Source organism: Xenopus laevis, chromosome 3L (assembly GCF_017654675.1).
Source record: "Xenopus laevis strain J_2021 chromosome 3L, Xenopus_laevis_v10.1, whole genome shotgun sequence".
Classification (NCBI taxonomy): domain Eukaryota; kingdom Metazoa; phylum Chordata; class Amphibia; order Anura; family Pipidae; genus Xenopus; species Xenopus laevis.
The window spans coordinates 150191132-150213113 of NC_054375.1; the positions used below are offsets into that span (position 1 = coordinate 150191132).

The following is a 21982-nucleotide window of genomic DNA, read 5'->3' on the forward strand; positions in this document are numbered from 1 at the left end:
CGATAAGGAGAGGGGGCCTGCAACAGTCTAACAGAAAAGTAACACTAAATGGAATATTTATTAACATTGGAGACAAAAATCATCGGTGGTATTGCCCATAGCAACCAATAAGCAATTAGATTTGAACACCTACAAGTTAAAAAAAAGCAAATATCTGATTGGTTGTTATAGGCAACATCACTGGTGATGTTATTCTCTTAGATCTGGTTTCCAAATAGAGAGAGAGGGGGGCTTGTATAGGGTTGCCACCTGGCTGGTATTTTACTGGCCTGGCCGGCAGGTCTGGACTGAGAATTAAAATAGGCCCTGGCATTTCAGGTACACAGAGGCCCAATCAGCCCACAAAGAGGCCCAAACAGCCCCCACCAGCCCACTAAATACTGACTTTCTTTGGGAACTTATAGCAGCCCCTCTGGCATTTGCCAGAACTCACAGATTGCCAGTCCGGGCCTGCTGGCCGGTATTTTACTGGCCTGGCCGGTAAAAATGATGCTTGCTGCAAATGTTATAATCAGGAAAAAAAGGCAAGAATATAGGAAGGTTGGTATTTTTTTCCAGAAAAGGTGGCAACCCTAGGCTTGTAACAGTGCAGGTTTAGCTACAGGGCTGTAAAAAATCAGGGATATGTACAGGACAATTGTAGGGGAGAGAATTGCTAATAGAGCAGGGATAGATAGAGGACTGAAACAGGGGGAGAAGCCTGTAACAGAACAGGGATAGATATAGGACAGGTATAGGTGAGGGGCCAGTAATAGGGCAGTAGGGGTAAACTTAGGGCAGTTATAGGATGAGAGGCCCACCAGTTAAAACAGTGATAGGTAAATAACTGTTAGATGATGAGTGGGATAGTAACAGAGTAGTGATGGGTGCAGGTCAGTTAATGGGTGGGAAGTCCAGTAAATATAGTATTATTTAAGCCAACATATCCTTTTGAAGGGGAGGCTTATACATATGTAAGATTAATTTGAAATCCATACATGCCCAAATTAGTTATGTTCCATAAGCCTTATTCCTTAGAAGCATATTATGGCATGAGGCATTAATAGATCAGTGATTGGCAGAGGGCAGTTATAGGGTGGGGGGGCTAAGATAGATACAGAACGGTTATAGAAGGATGCCCCTTGTATTGCATGCAAACCATGTGATGGTCTAGGACACATACAGGCCATAGTGTCCTTTAATAAAGTAGTGATAGATACTGGGTATTTAACAGGATGGTCCCTGAGAAGGGGCATCAGTAGGCAGAGAACAATTACAGAGTAAGACATCTCTCGCTAACATATTTAAAGATATTTAGGAGGCAGTATCATAAAAAGTGCAAAGTTTGCATCAGGTCTGGTAGTAACTGACAGTGACCAATCGGCAGTTAGCATTTACTGGTCAGCTGCTGGAATGTAAACATCTGGTTGGCTGCTAGGGTTTACTAAACCTAGTGCTCACTTGGCACATTTTTCTATTATATGAGCCCATTTATCTGATCAACTGATAATTTACTCACTTTTGCAGTTGGATATGGTACTAGTCAAGCAAGAAAGTGGGGGGTAAGGGGGGGGGAGAGGAGGTAAACAGGCCTTCAGCATCATTTGAATGCACTGTGCACTTACCATGGTGAGTGTGGAGAGAGAAGGAGAGATACACACAGGCAGAGTGAGAGAGAAGAGGGATGCCAAGTAGAAAGAGCGACAGACTCAGCTATGCAAATTAGGGGAAAGTTTAAACAACAATTCTATTCTTCCCCTACATCGTGACACAGCCCTGGTGCCGGTTATCTGCAACAATTCCCCTTTACAGATCTCCACCAACAAATGGTGGGAACTAGTAAGAATAAAGGGGAACTAGGGAAAGCTGTAGGGCGTTCTACCAGGAGGCTCGTTGTTACATTGAAAGCTGTAGGGCGTTCTCCAAGGAGGCCCACAATATACCACTTGACTAGAGGCCAGGAGATGACTGCTTCTATTAAGACTATGGTTATCTACTGAAATGCTACCCACAAACTACACACACCTTGCCTTGAAAATACAGATAGAGCAAACTTTGTATTGACACCACACTGTGTACCATGGCACAAAACTCATCACAGAACACATTTCCATGGACATTTTGATCCCAAACAAATAAAGTCTGCTCCTTCTGTATAAGTGCAAAGCCCTTCCTCGTAACTAGACTCACAAAGTATTATTATTTTTGCCTAGAGGTCGAAGAGTAACGCTTGAGGCCTGATGAATGACTAGAACCCAACAAACAGTCCAAATGGCAGAGCTCAACCTCCGTTGACAAACAATGGAAGTCTAATGTGCTGCTAAAGGCATCTGAGAAACGTTTGACTCAATGTCCACTCTGCTATACACAGTTGACTACTGAAAAGACCCACCACAAATACTGAGAGAGAGAGAGAGAAATACTTGTTATAGGCTCTCATTTTTATCTTGAGTCTACAATAGACTTTGGTGAGCTGCTCCTCTGATAAATCCTCTTCCAGTCCTCTCTAAATTCAGCTTATGGGCATATGTGCCGTTCGGCAAGGCTCATCACCTCACACCAGGGCGACAGAAGGCCAGTAATACAGTATTGCTATCAAAAGGCAGCCAAAGCCAAAAAAACATGCATCAGAGAGCATGAACATCTGTTTTTAGCCATTAGCCTAGAGCTCCACATGCTAAAAAGGGGTACTGCACTGCTTCAAAACTAAATTGGGCAAGCAGCCAGTCACTTTTACTTCAGTTGGGCTGCTTCTCTTCTCATACATCCAACAATTACCCCACAGTCCTGAAAAAATAAGCCTGTAATTGTTCACTGCTCAGATCATCTGCAATATTTCCAATCAAGCAAAGGGGAATAAATATAAGCTTCTCTTTAGATTCAGTCCTTCATTGTAAGTCATCAGAGATGGAGGCAGAAAGTGAAGCAAAGATACCACAGACCCATATGTAAATTAAAGTGCTAGGGCTGACACCATCTTCTCTCTGGCTGTTTATATTTTTTTTTATCTGGAACGGTCTATTTCCTAAGACGGACGAATGGCTAGTGTCAGAGGGTTGATATTTGTCACCCCCGCCCTCTATGACGCCATAACGCTATAGGGCCCAAGGCAGGATGGACTATAAGGGCTTATGGTCAACTGTGGACAATGGTCACTCATATAGCTTATACTAGGCCATACCAATAAATGATCTCCACTCTGTTACTTCGATTCCAGAGTGTCAGCATAGTGTCAGCCTGTCTCTTATGCTCTTTTGCAGAAGTGTTGCTCAATTACTGGCTGTACCACAATGTCTATGTTTAGCCAACAGATGTTTACGAGGCTGTGGACAGTTGGAACCAGAAAACTCTTATGTTGCAAAACTGCACATCTTACAGGAATGTATAAATATATATGTCAGTAAGTCTCCTCACCAGACCATGTATGGTATTTCCCTGTACCCCTTGTCACAATTACTGTAAATGCCTTCTGAAAGCTATATAACGCCTGGACCAAGAGGTGGGTCTTTGGTGAGTCCTTGGGTGACATTCTGTGTGTTACTCCAACAGCTTACCCAGACAAAACTGTTATGTTGTATTATGTGTGAATAAATTGCCTGACTATTACTAAAGGTTTTCCTTTACTGAGTTTTGTCTTACACAAGGTCAAAATGGTACTACTAAAAATACCATCATGGCCTATCACTTTTCCTCTTCAGGCAACACCCACTTCCTTTAGCCTCTCTATTGGCATTATATATCAGGGCTTAAAGGGACTCTGTCATGATTTTTATAATGTCATTTTTATTTTTAAATTACACGTTTTACACTGCAAATAATTCACTCTACAATATAAAACTTAATTCCTGAACCGGCAAGTGTATTTTTTTTAGTTGTAATAGTGGTGTGTAGGTGCATCTCAGGTCATTTTGCCTTTAGAAAGAGCCAGCACTTTAGGATGGAACTGCTTTCTGGCAGGCTGTTGTTTCTCCTACTCAATGTAACTGAATGTGTCTCAGTGGGACCTGGATTTTACTATTGAGTGCTGTTCTTAGATCTACCAGGCAGCTGTTATCTTGTGTTAGGGAGCTGCTATCTGGTTACCTTCACATTGTTCTGTTGTTAGGCTGCCGGGGGGGGGAAGGGAGGGGTGATATCACTACAACTTGCAGTACAGCAGTAAAGAGTGATTGAAGTTTATCAGAGCACAAGTCACGTGACTGGGGGCACCTGGGAAACTGACAATATGTCTAGCCCCATGTCAGATTTCAAAATTAAATATAAAAAAAATCTGTTTGCTCTTTTGATAAATGGATTTCAGGGCAGAATTCTACTGGAGCAGCACTATTAACTGATGTTTTTTCCCATGACAGTATCCCTTTAAAACTGACCTTACAACAGAACCTTAAACAGGAAACTTTCTCCAAAGTTGTATCTGATCTGCCAAAAGAACACACCTGTGGGTACACATTCCACTGACATGTACTTGCATAGCATGGAGGTGTCCATAATGACAGGCTTCCTCGAGTGAGTCCCATTGTGCTGTGCCTTTTCCAGTAAACTTGACGTCTGGTCCTTGTTTGAAGCAACTACAATGATAAGCTACAGACTTGCCATACTGCCTCCAGCAGCTCTCCTGTTGTGTGTTAATCCCTAACAAGGAGCCAGAAGTCATATTGGCAGTGGGCCTCTGGAACTCTCCATAACAGGGAAAACTTCCTAGGTCCATATCATTTACAGAAATCTGCCATAAATCTATGGTAACACAAGTATTCCCCTGTACTGAACACACTTCTTCAGCAACAGCCTCTTAGGTTTGTACATAGTCTGTAAAAAGAGACACCATAAAACCCTGCCAACATGGTATTCTACTATGGAAAATTTGAGGGTAAAGGCAACTGATGTATGAGCACTCCAAGCTTATACCCAATGTAGGGTTTTATTGCTGTGACTGGCAGCTGTAGTATTTCCATCTCTCTCCAAGACATTTGTACAACATACCATGGGGCACTCATTATACTTACTACAAAGAAGCAAAGCAACAACCGCAAGGGCCAGACGAAGAACCAATTTACATTTCATATGTTATACAGAACACGTCTCCAGAGACAAACACATACACATTGACATCACATCTCCACATCAAAATACCCCAAGAATTACATTAAAAGACAAGATAAATCAGAAGATTCCAGCTACAAGGAAGATCCTGGTGTTGAGGAACTTCATGGGTATTTTTAACCCTCCTGCCTCTAAAGAGGAACAACCTAGTGTTGACCAACTGAGCAGCAGAAGGGTTAAGTTACCAATCCCCCTATGGGATAAAAGGGTGATGACGAACCAGGGGGAAAGGATGGGTTGCACAGGGATGGGTATGGGAGGGGGATCTACCTTATAAGCAACTCGAGCAGGGCATTTCTTCCCCAGACCCAAGGGAGGCGAGATAAGTCTGAGCATCTCATACAAGTCTGTGTATTTCATGCGACCCCTGGGAACAGAGAGAGAGAGGAGCCAAAGAGGCAAGGCAAGGGGAAAGGGAAGATGGGGTGGAAAGAATCAGGGAAGAACAGGAAAAGAGCAGCGTGAAAAAAGGAATATGACAAAGGAAAGTTGATGGCACGATATAAGAACCCATGGAATTAGAAATAAAAAAGTTGGTAAGGTGAAAGTAGGGTTGATGATAAATATATGTTTTGGTGTTGGGAGGATCATGGGCAATGTGAAGGAGAAGAAGGAACAGGGGAAATGTTGGAAAGTGGTGTAGACCAATGAAAGTTCAAAATATAAGTCACAGCAAAGGAATTAAAGAATGTGGAGAGTCACAAACATTACAAAGAGGAGATAAGAGGGAAACAACAGGGGAGAAAGCCAAATAGAAAGTGAGAGGAAGAAAAAAAAATGAGCAAGAAGAGAGGTATTAGCCAGGACACACGAAGGAGGCAGGAGCAGGATTCACAGGTAACTTGGAGAGAAAGAGGGTGAAAAGAGATTAGATCAGGTTATGTCACGGTCTGAGGAGGTGGCACAGACAATGTGCGGAACACCCCCTCACTCCCCCACAGGAGGCAAGTAGCTGGTACTCAACTGACCATTCATGGCATTTCCATGCTAAACCAGGGATGGATAGATTCTTATGTAATCAGCCTTGAAAACCCCCACCCCCCAATTCTGCAGTGGCAAAACATGTCTAAGTAGCCCTTGTGCATTCTAGGGCATGCAGGAAAGTCATGAACAAGAAACCATTTTTCTATGACCAACATTAAAGCAAACAATGGATTTTCTTCTCAAAATATATCTGCAAGGGTGATAGCGATCTCCTTTTTACGGCCTCTCTCCAGAATAGGAGTTTGAAAAGACTTTACATTGACCCACCAGTGTGGATCGGGGGATGTTTAGAGGAGAGCAGGAAGGCAGATGTTTTCGGTGGTGGTGGTTAAGGAGTGTGTGGGACGGGCAAGGTTTATGGAATGGGGAGGGAGATCCAGAATGGTTAATGAAACCCCCTGAGACCCCTCCGCAACCTCCCCCTCAATCAAGCAATCCTTTTTTTTAAATCTTCTAATGCAGGCTCCCAAATCTACAAAACCAGTACCCAACCACCCATAATGCAGCAAGCCCATGCTTCATCTAGGAATTACTGACTCTTTAGCTGCCACGGGGTGATCTTTCAACCCCCAAGTAGCCAAAGAGAGGGGATGCACAACGTGTACACAGCTGAATACAGCTTTGCATAGATATATATATATATATGGCATATATATATTAAAGTAGAAAGGTGAAAGCAACGCACATTCCGCTGAGATTCTTGCAAGGGATAGGGGCTCATTTTGAAGGATGGGAGAGAAGGGTATTATCCAAGGGTGAGATAAAGAAGGGGATCGGATGAGGGAAGGGAGGGTGCTGGAATTTTATTTGGGTTTTTTTTGTAACGGTTTTCCAAACCTTGCAGGCCACCCTGTGGGGGCATTTCTTCCCCAACCCCAGCGGCGGGGAGATAAACCGTAACAAACTGTACATGTCCTTATAATGAATACGCCCGCTGAAATAAGAACAGAGGGGTGGTTAGTTGAAAGAGTGTGAGGCATTCCATGGTCATCCTCCCTCTATTCATACGCACTTCTAGGTCAAATAAGTGTGTCTAAACATTGTGTATGTTCATAGTAACCCCAATGTTATGTGTACCTGCGATCCGTTAATATCAGAATTACCTTGATTAAGTCCAGAGTGTTCATTTGGTTGAATATTATCCTTAATGTCTTGTGATCAGTGTTAACATAAGACAGATTTGGATTGGGAACTAAACAGCCACATATAAAAGGAAAATATTGGAAAGTGGAAATCTGCCAGAGGGATGGCTTAACACACATGGGCAGTGGCATGTTTTATACTGAGAGCTATAACAGGAATAATAGAAAGACAAACACAAAAGGCCCATGGATATATACAGAGAAGCACATGTATGGAGATAGATGGGTACAAGGGATCTATGTCCATATGAAGTAAAGTCATCACTTTATGCCATAATGCATACATTATTTATTTCTCTTTTTGCTTGAAGAAGTGGTATGCACTTTCCATATCTTATCCTAGTCTATCCTAGTATGAGGGAGTGTATCTATGCCCAGGGGGTGGGATATGTTCCCATTGGTCCAGGGGTAGAGATTGTTTCCTAGTCTATTTTAGGGCAGGGAGCACATGGTTCGTTCTCTTTCTACCACTCAAAATACATCAACAATTGTTGCTGATGCTGAACTTTTGCTTGATAGTTTGGAATTAGCCATATAGGCTCAGGAGGAGGTTGGTTCAATGGTCACTTCTCTCACCCTATTTGGATCCATGGCTAGCAGCCAGAGGTTTGGGTGGCACACTTGACTCCTTTTCCTTGAGTGGCTATACTGTGTTTTGGGAAATTATATATTTTAGAGTTTTTTCTGTTTATAACTACTATGCCCTGTAGAATTCTAGATGATCAGTTCCTGTTTGGTGTCTTGTCACTACATTTTCGAGACTATCCCCTGACTGTACTTTGGCACAGCCATGTCTATGGGCAGAGCTCAAGGTTTAATGACAATGGCAGGTCAAAGTAAAGAAAGACAAGAGAAAGTTAAATTAGGGTCAGAGATGCTACAGAGAAAAGAACAGGTGGAAATGGGAGGAAGAGGATGGTCATCAGACTCGGTTTAAGCGAAAACAGCCTTTAAGGTGATCTTAACCCAAACTGCCCTTGAGCTCGGAGCTTCTTGCCTATCCCAACACTCTCAGCCTCACTGGTTCTGTCACTCGCGCTGGGCTGGGGGCAGCGCAATCCTTCAACAGGCTGGAGAACTGTTTACAGTTATTCTCCGGCCTATGAAAGGATCGCAGAGCCCCCAGCGAAGTGTGACCTACAGAAAGGCCTCTCTCTTCTCATCACTGGTTGAAGTAGTACTGGGGGTGTCTTAGTTTGTATATGCGGCCATAACAAAAACAACTACTATCTGTTACAGGGACATGTGCGTATCACTTTAATGAAGCAACTTGAGTAGTTATTTGAAAGTGTAATCACTATTACAAGTGGTTCTTGTCTATTCTCTACTCTGCTTCTTCTAAATCCTGAAACAATGCAGAAGAGCCCAGCTGACTAACAGACATGGAGATATGGGGGCAAAGTTTCGCCAGTGCTCCGCAAATTCACTAAAATCCAAAGTTGCGCACAGGGGTAGCGTAAGGTTGCGAAGTTGCGCTAGCGTTGATTCGCTATATAAAGCGAAGTTGCGCTAGCGAATGCTAATTTGCATACGGCGCGAAATTCAAATTTCAATGGAGGAACACGTATCTGCACTACAAATGCCTAGAAAACCTTCAAATCAGCAAATAAAATTTTTATTTTGCCCTACACATGTGCCCAATGTCTAGGTAAGTTGCCATGAGTCAGGAAATGTAGGGGGGAAGGAGGGGAGCCCCAAAAAATTTTCGATCTTTTTCAGCCTATCACCCATAATGTAGAAAACACGCCAGCGTTTTTTGGGACTTAGAAAAAAAATGGATTTTTTTTAAACATCCCTATCTACTCTATTGCGCTTCGCCAGGTCTGAGGTGGCGAAGGAAGTCTAGCGTAAAAGGTAGCGTTCAGTACACTGCGCAAGTTAATGAATTTGCGTAGTTTCGTCGCTAGCGAAGATTCGCCTGGCGTAAGGTTGCGAAGTAACACTAGCGAAACTACGCCAGCGTTCGTTAGTGAATTTGCGCAGTAGCGAAAATGCAAACGCTAGCGAATTAACGCTAGCGTTCGGCGCTTCGCGCCTTAGTGAATTTGCCCCTTGGAGTCTTGGCTGGAGGAGAGCTGGCTTCTACGGCATTGTTTCAAGACTAAAGGTGGCCATTCATACAGAGATCAGCTTGTTTGCGGAGGTCACGAAACAAGCGGATCTCTCTCTGATACGCTCACCTTGAGTTTGGCGTTATCGGGATGATCCAACCGCAGTCCCTAGGGCCCAACAATCGGATTACAATGCCAAGAATACAGATTTTTAAACTTGGTCAATTGACATCTGGCTGATTTTCGGACAGATATCGATCGTAGAAGCCCATTGGAGGGCTCCACTGCCCAATAAGCTGCCAACTTAGTCTTTTGGCAGCTTATATCGTCCCATGTATGGCCACAGTGCAGATACGGACAAACAGATACTGTTTCGATTTACATTTACAAATAACTATGAAACCGCTGAAATTTTATGTATGTTGGAAAGTTGTTTGGAACTACCTATTCTTTCATCATTGAAATATTGTTCTTGGGACTGTAATGGTTCTGTTTTCTTACAGGATTGGACTTAGTTCAGGCAGAACTTATTAATATACAGTATACATGGAGAAGTATTTGTTGGACCTGCAGGAATGTTGGAATATCCAACGTGCCAGGGTGAATAAAAAAAGTCTCCATGTCGGTGCAGCATGTGACTGTGCCAATAAACACTGCTCCATCTCTGCATAGAAACCACTTTGGCCAGAATTATTCCACCTCCAGTGTTTTTGTTAATGTAAACAATCACTAAGTGCCATGCCAAGACCGCTAAAGACATACAGGACGAAGCACATGCTAACTGACAGACAGATGAACAGAGTGGAACGGACAGGAATACAACACTGCATGAACGTGATGAAATGTTAGGACTTGTTGGGGGAAATACTCATCAAAATAATGTGTTTTTAAAGTGCAGTTCACCTTTAATCTAACTTATAGTATGTTGAATAAGATAAACCATGATATTCCATTTGCAATAATTCTTCAAGTGTTCATTTTCTGGCCAACAATCTATTCCATGTTTAAAGGAAAACTAAAGCCTAACTAAAGAAGTAGGTAGAAATGTTGTACATTAAGTTTTGTGCTTCTGTACCAGCCCAAGGCAACCACAGTCATTTAGCAGTAAAGATCTGTGTCTCCAAAGATGCCCCAGTAGCTCCCCATCTTCTTTTCTGCTGATTCACTGCACATGCTCTGTGCTGCTGTCACTTACTGAGCTTAGGGACCCACTCACAATATACAGTACACATAGAATAGAAATGTCACAATATAAGGCTGATTAGTAATTAATACACATAATTACTACATGGCAGCACAGAAACCAGTGCAATTAGCATCAGAATTTAATAATCAGCAAACCTGTAGCATCAGCTTATATTACAGCCAGGGAAGCTCATTTTCTGCTGGATAATTAGTGACGAGCCCTAAGCTTAGCTTCTCAACAGCCAATCAGAGCCCACTGAGCATGTGAGTGTCACAGACACTTTCCAAGATGGTGACCCCCTGTGACAAGTTTGAAGTCCTGGATCATTGCTGCTATTGACAAGCTCAAACTTTAGCCTTGTGCAATAAGTTCACTATATAAAATATGGCATTTTTAGCCACAATTTAATTTTTAGGGTTTAGTTCTCCTTTAAATTGACAGGTTATAGGGATAAAAAATACATTTCTCTTTAGTCTCTGGGGATACTGGGACCTGCAGGAAGAGCACTTTGGAGCCCAACCAATCTTTCAGCTTCCATACAGCAAATAAGCACTACAAAACTATACAGGTATAAAACCTGTTACACATAATGCCCTGGGACCTGGGGTTTATATATAAACTTAAACTAACTTAACTATAAACTATATATATTATTTTATAATTTATATTTAAATAAAAATGCCCTGGGACCTGGGGTTTATATATATATATATATTTATATATATATATCTATATATATATATCTATATATATATCTATATATCTATATATCTATATATCTATATATCTATATATATATATATATATATATATATATATATAAACTATGAATATTATTTTTATAAATTATATTTAATATGTCTAGTAAAAAATAATTTACACCCAAAATCCAAACCCAAAAAGACAGTTTTTCCTCCAATAAGGATTAATTTTATCTTAGTTGGGATCAAGTACAAGGCATTGGTTTTTTTACTACAGATAAAAAGAAAGTCATTTTGAAAATTGTGAATTATTTTCTTGAAATATGTATGTAAGCATGAAAGATAAGGCTTTATTTTACTACTTTTGACCCACTGTCTTCAGAATTGTACAGGTATGGGAGCTGTTATACAAAATGCTTAGGACCTAGGGTTTTCCGGATAAGAGATCTTTCCTTAATTTGAATCTCCATACCTTAAGTCTACTAGAAAATCATTTAAACATTAAATAAATCCAATAGGCTGGGTTTACCTCAAATAAGCATTAATTATATCTTTGGATATATTTAGTTTATATATTAGTTTGGATCAAGTACAAGGTACAGGTATGGGACCTCTTATCCAGAATGCTCGGAACCTGGGATTTTCCAGATAAAGGATCTTTACATAACTTGGATATTCATACCTTCAGGCTTCTAGAAAAGCATAAAAACATTAAATAAACCCAATAGGCTGGTTTTGCTTCCAATAAGGATTAATTATAAGTTAGTTGGGATCGAGTACAAGCGACTGTTTTATTATTACACAGAAAAAGGAAATCATTATTAAAAATCTGCATTATTTGGAAAAAATAAAGTTTATGGGAGATGGCCTTTCTGTAATTTGGAGCTTTCTGGATACTGGGTTTACGTATACCGGATACCATACCTGTACCGTTTTATTATTACAGAAAAAAAGGAAATCATTGTAAATCATTTGGATTATTTGGATAAAAGGGAGTATATTGGAGACGGCCTTTCTGAAATTTGGAACTTTCTGGATAATGGGTTTCCGGATAACAGATCCCATATCTGTAATAGAAAATCTGAACAATAGTCCAATAGTATGTCTGTGTTTATGTTACCTCATAGATCTCATGTTCATAAGGCTCGAGGTTTATTTTCCACTGGAGCAGAGATGCAACTATTGATTTCTCCCTCTAATATGAAGCAAATCAGGTTTTTGTTATAGGAATGTGATACCCTGCTGAATGTTGTACTGGGAAGCCCTTTTATTTGACTTATAATTGTGCTAATACAAATTAACACTGATATCTCAACAACATGATATACACATAAATAGTTGTGTGGTGCTTTATAGTGTACATGGATGCCTGTGTGTATGTGTGTGTGTATGTGTATATATATATATATATATATATATATATATATATATATATATAGATATATATAGATATATATATATATATATATATATATATATATATATATATATATATATATATATATAATAAATGTATGTCTTGAATGAATAGGTTTAATGACTGGGTGAAACAGTACTATTAGAGGAAGGGGTTGGCAGCGTCTACATTGTTGCAGTACATAAATCAAACTCCCATTCCGTTACCTGCATAACCTTTTCAATGGCCATTTTTCCGTCAGCCTGTTTGCTTAATCTAGTTAAGAGGGCCATACATAAAGAGATCTGCTCATCGGGCGACATCGCCAAATGAGCAGATCTTTCACCGATATGCCCACCAACAGCAGGGCTATATCGGGGTAATCCGAATATTCGGCCCTAGGGCCAAACGATCGGATTACAACGAGGAACAATGGGCTCCTACTGGTCGGTCGGTGGAAAAATGAAACCTTCCCAATAGATATCATGGGCAGATATAGATCGGGAAGACCCGTCAGAAGCCCCCATACACAGACAGATAAATCGCAGAATTGTCTAAAGGAACGATATCGGCAGCTTTATCTGCCAATGTATGGCCACCTTTACTCTGCTATCTGGGTTTACTAAACTCCTGTGTAATTCTTCATCAAACTGAGCACATTCAAGTTTGTGGCTTTCAATATGTATCTCCAGATCATGATCTTCTTGGTTGTTTGATCTCTTTGATCAGCTGCCCTTTCCTTTATGGTTAGCTACTTTCCTTCTGCCTGTCTCATTGGGTAATAGGCTAATAATCTTCTTGCATTTGATTGAGTTGATTTTGTGCATGGTTCTACTCATTGTTAGATTCTTTGCTCATCAACCAATTCCATTTATTGGCTAGTAATCCCATGTCATGTTCCTGTCCAATTGTACTATTGATTTTCCTGTTCCTCACAGGCTAGTTGTTCTAACTCATTCTACCTATACACATTGTACCTCCTTCTGCGTTGTTAAAAACTCACCGAGCTGCAGGATCATACTCCGCCCATACTCGCACGTACTCATCGAGGTGATGAGGGCCCAAGATGGATGAATCACGGGTCAGATATTCAAAGTTGTCCATGATGACAGCAACAAAGAGGTTCAACATCTGCAGAAGTATGAAACAGAAATGGAAACTTGATGCTCATAGCTACCAAATTACACGCACGTGTTGGCATGTAGATGCCAATTTGTCTCATCAAAGGTCCTCCTAAAGAAAATGGTCCTACTGCAGTAACTAATCAGCATAAGTCTACTACAATGTCAAGACCCTCCTGCTGACCTTGCTTTTGTCCCCTCCAACAAAAATAATCTGACTGGAGTGCTTTCTATTTTGTTGCAGGATACTGGGAGAAGAACTCATCTTTCCTTTGTTAGTGTCAAGGATTAGGTAGGGGGAGCTGTGGAGGCAGCAGGAGGAAAGCGAGTCCTTTAGGCAAGAGCTGGCTGAACCCACGGGACACAGACAGGAAAAGGGCAGGAACAGGGTGACGAGGGTGATGAGTCAGACTGGAACAGGTGCAGAGCAGAACTGGACGAAGATCAGGACTGGACTAGACAGGATGAAGAGGGCGATGAGTCAGGACAGGAACAGACTGGATAGGAACAGGATGGAGTAGGAGTGGAATAGGAACAGACTTGATAGGAACAGGATGGAGTAGGAGTGGAATAGGAACAGACTTGATAGGAACATTATGGAGTAGGAGTGGAATAGGAACAGACTGGATGTGACAGGATGGTGCGGGCGTAGATCAGGAGCAGACTGAAAGGATTGGACTGGACGGTATGGGCGTAGATCAGATCTGACTGGGGATTGAGAGCAGAAGGAGACTGTAGCAGAAAGCAGGACGGGATAGCCGGAGAGGGGACTGGATAGCAGGAGAGGGAGGAAAAGGCAGAGCAAGATGCAGAGCGAGATGAGGAAAGATATAGACAGGGTACAAGTCAGGACAGGAAGCAACTACCAGAAAGGCAAGGTCAAGTCAAGGCAGAATAAGGTAAGGGCAAGGTCAGGTTTGGAGTGAGCAGAGCAAGATTCAGAATAGGAAGGAAACAGGGTAAGGTCAAGGCAAGGTTAAAGCAAGGAAAGATCAAGGACTGGAACCAGAGTAGGAACAGGCAAGTCAAGATAAGGTTTAAAACAGGACTGGAGCAGAACCGGAAGGGAAAGACAAGACAGGATAAACAAGACAAGGTTTAGAGCAAGGCAGGACAAGACAGGGAAGAGTTCAGACAAGACAGGACAAGGCAATTGGGCTAGAGCTGGAACCCTTAGCTAGGGACGATGGTACACTGCTAGTTTGGGAACCAATGCTCAGGCAAGGAGTGTTTTGAGGGCTGGCCTTAAATAGGGCAGAGTCAGCCCTAATTGGCTGACTGAAAACCAATCAGGCTGCTGCTGGGCTGGGGCTGCAAAGGCCAGGTAATATATAGTGAGCAACCCTGCAGTCTGCTCACCTGGCAAGACATTGAGCCAGAAACCCAAAGGTCCCTGGCTCGAATCCCAGCAGAGCCTGACAGATAAATAGATTATTTTAATATACAGCAAAAAGCAATAATCTGTCTGAGTAAATTTTGGGTGGGAACTGGAATAAAATATAAAGGGACAAGCCTCTATTGAGTCTATAATTATTGGGTGTGTATTATCCCAAATGGACTTACCCTTTTACCTGCTCAACCTAGAACATTATGATCATCAGGCCTGGACTGAGATTCAAACCATTTCAGTTACACAGAGACCAAAACAGCCCCCCAGAGCAACAATTAATAGTTAATGCCTATGACATTTTATTGGGGCTCCTCTGACATATGCCAGAATCTACAGTCCGCATCTGATTATCATCACGTTTTTTTAAAAGAAAGTTTTTATTTATTTGTTCCATGTTAAACATTCAGATCAGAGATTTATTGATTGTCCATTTGAAAGCAATGTCTCATATCATCACAAGATAACCAGCAAGAGCAACCAGCAAATTATCAATTTTTTTTAGGGGATATAGTAGAGTATGGAAAGGAAGGAAAAGAAAGAGGGCAGGCCCTGGGGTAAGTAAGCATCAATACATACAGTGTCGGACTGGGACACCAGGGGCCCACCAAAAACCCTTAGACGGGGGGCCCACTCTAAGTATTATTTTCTTCCTTTACTTACTCAACCTCTGTTCTCCTATTCTCTTTTCTTTACATATTATAACCTATTATTCCATCTATTTAGCCTCTTTATTCTCATAGAAATAGGGAATAACCATGAAATAAGCCAAATATTTAGAAGCAGGAGGGCCCACTGACACCTAGGCCCACCGGGAGTTTTCCTGGTATCCCAGTGGGCCAGTCCAACACTGGATACATATAAGATCACAGGTAATTAGGCATTGTCCTGGGGTCATCATCACACTTTATCTAATTGTCTTTTCATCTCTCCTCATAATTACTCCACCCAAACAAGTTATTTTGAGGCTTCCACGCGTCATCTCTCTTTCTTACTCACCAGGAAGGAGCAGAGGAATATAAATGACACAAAGTAAAAATAAGCGAATTCGCTGCCGCACTCCTTTTCCTTTATTCCGGATCCAATGTCGCACGGCTTTCCACTTAAACAGGATAACATGATCTCGTGCCAAGCCTCGCCGGTGGCACTGCTACAGGGGCAGAAAAAGACAGAACAGAATCATGTCAGAAGTCTTACTTACCAACCAAGAAGGAAAGTATAATCTGTTTGTGTTTATGGTTTACTGTCACTTCATTGTATGATAGGCTTGTTTTTTGAATGGTATAATCTCACTCACTTAAATAAGTGAATTTAAAATTGATTAGAGTGCTATTCTAAGAATGTTTGCAATGTACATTCATTACTTATTATGTTTTAATTCCAAGATATTAAGGGATACATGTACTGTTAATATAAATGAACTTTGTTACAACAGCGCCACCTGCTGGTCATTTTCCCACCAGTCTGACCACCAAGTAGTCAAGGATTCATGAGCAATTTAAATAAATCTTGGGAAAATAGGTCAAATTAGCAATGTTTTGGTGCTGTAAATTTAATTTGCTGGGGGGGCCATTTATCAAAGTCCGTATTTGTCTCAATATTTTCTGAAAACGACTCCGACCAAATCCGCACAGGTTTTTTTCTCCTTATTCATCAATACACCTTCCCGAAAAATGTTGTTTGCGGGAAAAAATCATTACAAAAATTAATCTTACGAGATTTTCCCCACGAAAACACAGATATTTTCAGATTTTTGCCCAAAAACAACGAAATGTACAGATTATTACGCAAAACCAAGTGGAGATATCTTCAGGACTTTTCCCATTGATTTATATGCAACCTCGGCAGGTCTGTGATGTCAGATTTTCAGTTTCTAACTTTTCCCATCCTCGGGGTATAATAAATCCCTTAAGGTTCATGTTTTTTTTTCCCAACAATGTGGATTTTATAATTAAAAAACACAAATTTTTCAGGTTTTTGCCATTCGGAGTTTAGTAAATAAGCCCCTTAGTTACGCCACTGTTAATAACCACTGAAAACAGAACAGATACAATACTATTGCCCAGTTTTGTGTCATTACATACCTTCATTCGTCAAACACTGGTCATGGTAAAGACCCTGCTATTGTACGAGGGGTGAATAAGCAGAAAAGAGGGAGAAACTCACCGGAAGAGAAGCATGAGAGCTTGGAAAAAGGTGCGGAAATTATTGTGCTCGGTTATAGCTGTGTCGTCATCTTCTTCATCCAAGGCAATGTTACCAAACACCTGCAAAAAAGGCATGAATGTGGTATAGGGGGGCATAAAGAGGCAATGCCAAGATATGGAGAAAGAGAATCATCAGCGGGGAGGCAAGAAAAAAAGAAATAAAATAATTGTTGGCTGTTACTAATAGCACTACTATGACATTGATAAAATATAGTCACACAAACATACAGAAGTACTAGTAAAAAAGAAAAACATGGAGAAACATTTGACTAGGTATATCTGAAATACAATGGAAGTACATAGAAAGAGGACACGCAATCACACATGAGCAGACACACACACAGACAGATAGTATTCATTCAATAGCCATGTACATGTAAACAAACATGCACAAAATAGAAGGACACACGGACACACACAAACGGGTTCCAGCACGGACCTGCATGCCGATGATGGCATAAATAAAGAACAGCATAGCGATCAGGAGGCAGACGTAGGGTAGAGCCTGTGAGGGGAGAGAGGAGGAGGTAAGAAACGGGCCATCTGGCAGCTCCAACAACTCTGATCCAGAGCCAGTCATCATATGACAAATAAAGAACATTATCAAATTCAACATTCATTCCTCCCTGAAGAGTTCTTTCTAAAACAACCAGGCATCAAGCACCCAGAAAGTTCAACTTTAGCCAACTCCTAAAGAGATTAAAGGGATACTGTCATGGGAAAAATGTTTTTCTCAAAACACATAAGTTAATAGCGCTGCTCCAGCAGAATTCTGCACTGAAATCAAAAGAGCAAACAGATTTTTTTTATATTTAATTTTGAAATCTGACATGGAGCTAGACATATTGTCAGTTTCCCAGCTGCCCCCAGTCATGTGACTTGTGCTCTGATAAACTTCAGTCGCTCTTTACTGCTGTACTGCAAGTTGGAGTGATATCACCTAGGGATGCACCGAATCCACTTTTTTGGATTCGGCCGAACCCCGAATCCTTCGTGAAAGATTCGGCCGAATACCGAACCGAATAATTTTTTTCGGCCAAATACCGAACCGAAAAACATTTTTTATTTCCTTGTTTTCTGACAAAAAGTCACGCAATTTCCCTCCCCGCCCCTAATTTGCATATGTAAATTAGGATTCAGATTCGGTTTGGCCAGGAACAAGGATTCGGCCAAATCCGAATCCTGCTGAAAAAGGCAGAATCCTGGCCAAATCCCGAACCGAATCCTGGATTCGGTGTATCCCTAATATCACCCTCCTCCATTTCCCCCAGCAGCCTAACAACAGAACAATGGGAGGGTAACCAGATAGCAGCTCCCTAACACAAGATAACAGCTGCCTGGTAGATCTAAGAACAACACTCAATAGTAAAATCCAGGTCCCACTGAGACACATTCAGTTACATTGAGTAGGAGAAACAACAGCCTGCCAGAAAGCAGTTCCATCCTAAAGTGCAGGCTCTTTCTGAAATCACATGACCAGGCAAAATGACCTGAGATGCACCTACACACCAATATTACAACTAAATACACTTGCTGGCTTTTTTCTCTGGGTGGGGACACCCCCATTGGGCAAGTAAGTGGGTTGAGTTGGGTGTCCAAATTTAGATACCTGGGTATTGTTATCACGCAGGACCATTCCCAATATATCGCGAACAACCTAGAACCGAATGTGCAAAAGTTTAGCCGGGCTGCCACCCAATGGCTCAAGTTACCCTTGACTATTTGGGGTCGCTCCAACTTATTTAAGATGATTTTCTTGCCCAAGTTGGTGTACCCTCTGTTACACTCCCCAATCTCGATCCCTGATGCATTCTTTAAGAAACTAAATTCGAGTATTACATCATTTATCTGGGACAATAAGGTGCCACGTATGTCGCTGAAATTACTGACAGCGCCGACTGACAAAGGTGGTTTGGCGCTCCCGAACATTAAGAACTATTATCTAGCTGGCCAAATCTCATACATACACTCTTGGTTTCATTCAGACCTGGATAATTCCACTACTCTACTTCAGGCATCCATTTTAGGGTCACTAGAAGCTCTTCGTAATGCCCCATACAGGCGCCTCAAAGACTCCCCTCTCCTTCCAGAGGTTATGGCACTCCCCATACGCTTATGGGGGAAACGATATAAACCTGCAGATCTGCCCCTTTCACATATTTCTCCTAAACTTCCTCTGTGGAAGAACGCTAATCTCCCTCATTTCAACAGTTTGCCTGATTTCCAATATTGGCCGAAACTGGGCGTTAGACATGTCAGTGACCTAATTATTGGAGAGTTGTTCATGTCATTAGAACAGCTACGTGGGAAGCTACTTCATCCTACTATTCAGCTTTATCGCTATCTGCAATTGCGACATGCCTTTAAGGCTCAATTTGGTTCCTTAACTGTCACTTGGGTAAGTTCGAAACTTGAATCTAGACTATGGGATCCGCAAACCAAGAAACTGCTCTCTGATATCTATAGGCTACTCCTAGACCCAAATGTAGACCCATTTGCTAAGTCCTATCCTAAATGGTCTCAATATATCCCGGAACTTGATCATGAGAAATGGGAGGAGGCTACTGAGGGTATATATGGGTCTTTGATATCCACTCGGGACAAGATGATACAGTTTAAGGCTATACACCAGCTATATGTTACTCCTCTTAGATTGAAACAAATGGGTAGGTCAGTGGATGGTAAATGTCATAGATGTCAAACCCTCGATGCAGGTTTCTTTCACATGGTGTGGGAGTGTGAGGTAGTTTCTCGCTTTTGGTCAGCGGTTGTCCAGTATTTAAGCCAAACTCTTGATCTCCCGGGAGTAAAATCCCCGGTGGTGTGTCTTTTAGGGGTGGTGGAGGAATTGGTGCCTCTGAACAAGACTAGGAATCTATTACGGGCTACACTCTTTTATGCCAAAAAGCTGGTGGTGATGAGGTGGATGAGTCCACATCCTCCCACTATTAAACAATGGCGGGATTTGATAAATAAAACGCTACCGCTTATTAAATTGACCTACATTGCTAGAGGTTTACCCACAAAGTTTGATAGAATTTGGACTTCCTGGGTCGATGCCAATCCCGGAATCTCACTCCCAGACTCACCACAATAGAGGAGAGGATTCAGTATGTTTGGTCTGCATATGCTGTCATACTGACTTGTACAGGTACTAATGTCTCGGTGCACAACCTTGTATGTGTCTGTTTTTGTTGTGTGTTTTAAAAACCAGAAATAAACATCTTTAAAAAAAAATACACTTGTTGGTTCAGGAAAGAAATTTTATATTGTAGACTGAATTATTTACAGTGTAAACAGTGTCATTTAGAAATAAAAACTACATCATAAAAATCATGACAGAATCCTTTAAGTGAATCATCTAGAGACATCCCACATACCAAGTCTCAAGATATCCATCATCCAGAGTGATCCAACCAACACCAGCTAGATCCATCCACCCAGACAGACAGAGCACTCAATTCTTTATTCAGAGTTATTCTATATATCCATTTGCCCAAAGAAGTTCATTCAATGTTGCTAGCCAATCTGTGGATCCTCCCTTCTGCTACAGAGCTCACAGCCTCCTCTTTACTTTCGTTGTAGCTAAGGGGCAGATTCACCGAACGCTGGCGAAGTATCGCTAGCGGCAAGCGAAGCTGAACTAACATTGGCTAATTTGCATACCGTGGGAAGTTAAAGTTGAATGGACGTATATGTTGCAGCAAATATGAATGAATAAAATAGAGTTGTTATATTGCCCTACACATGAGCCCAGTGTATAGTTTATGTTCCATATGTTAGGAAATGTAGGGGGGAAGCTGGGTACCCCATAAAAAATTTACGATCATTTGCAGCCCATCACCCTGAAAAATGAAAGTCGCCAGCGTTTTTTGGGACTACTCTATTTTACTCTATTGCGCTTCGACTGATCTGTGGTGGCAAAGGCAAGTCTGGCGCAAGAGGTAACGTTTAGTAAACTCCGCGTCTTAGTGAATTTGCGCAGTTACATCCCTTCGCCAGAGCACAACTTTGCCAGGTATAAGGGAGTGAATTACTTTCGCTAGCGAAGTTACGCCTGTGCCCCTTAGTAAATCGGCAAAGTAACGACATGATGTCAAGCTGGTGAATCTTCGCTAACGTCAGTCACTACGCCCTTTAGTAAATCTGCCCCTAGGGATGAGTGAATTTTTTCACCGCCGAAATGACGGCCATAGAGGGAGGAAAAAAAAAGTCGCTCGTCAAAAAAAATTTGGATAAAAAACATTTGTCGGCTGTAGACATTAATGCATTTCGCCAAATTTTCACCGGTGGCCAATTTTTAGGGGTAACGGGTTAAATTCGCCCATCGCTAGGTACCTCAATGAAGCAAAAATATTGGATATTCTCACCCTATATTTTACCTAATAATTTATTTAGTGGAAAAGGAAATATGTTATTAGTCATACGAAAAGAAACAAAGAATATCATCGATGCCTAAAATATCTGCTAAAAGCCAACCTGTGTAGCATTTCAGAACCCTGGAACGGACCAGAAAAGTCCAATAAATATTCAACAACAATCTCAAAAGCAGCACAACCCAAGTTATACATTCATTTAGTATTCGCTATGTTTTTTGGGGGGTTTCTCACCAGTACATATCCGGGGCCAAGAAGCGCAATTCTACAGTTGAATTGAATTAACGGTTCCAACACTTCAGCTGGCCAACTTCTGAATATTACAGTCCTGGTTTATATTCAGAACTGACAA

At 41.4% G+C, this 21982-nt stretch overlaps 1 protein-coding gene across 9 annotated transcripts in view; it reads right to left on the bottom strand.

The window, feature by feature from the left end:
- The window catches only part of LOC108710372 (voltage-dependent P/Q-type calcium channel subunit alpha-1A), a 172918-nt gene that overhangs the window by 19644 nt on the left and 131292 nt on the right, over positions 1-21982 (bottom strand). For 7 of the 9 annotated variants that reach the window (XM_041587298.1, XM_041587300.1, XM_041587296.1 and 4 more), the window contains 5 exons: positions 17694-17759; positions 17214-17314; positions 16047-16197; positions 13543-13670; positions 6901-6997 (listed from right to left, as the gene is read on the bottom strand). In XM_041587298.1, the coding sequence (XP_041443232.1) occupies positions 6901-6997; positions 13543-13670; positions 16047-16197; positions 17214-17314; positions 17694-17759 (543 nt within the window). Of the gene's footprint in view, positions 1-5349; positions 5447-6900; positions 6998-13542; positions 13671-16046; positions 16198-17213; positions 17315-17693; positions 17760-21982 lie in introns of all 9 variants that reach the window. The other 2 variants (XM_041587299.1, XM_041587295.1) reach the window with 1 other exon arrangement.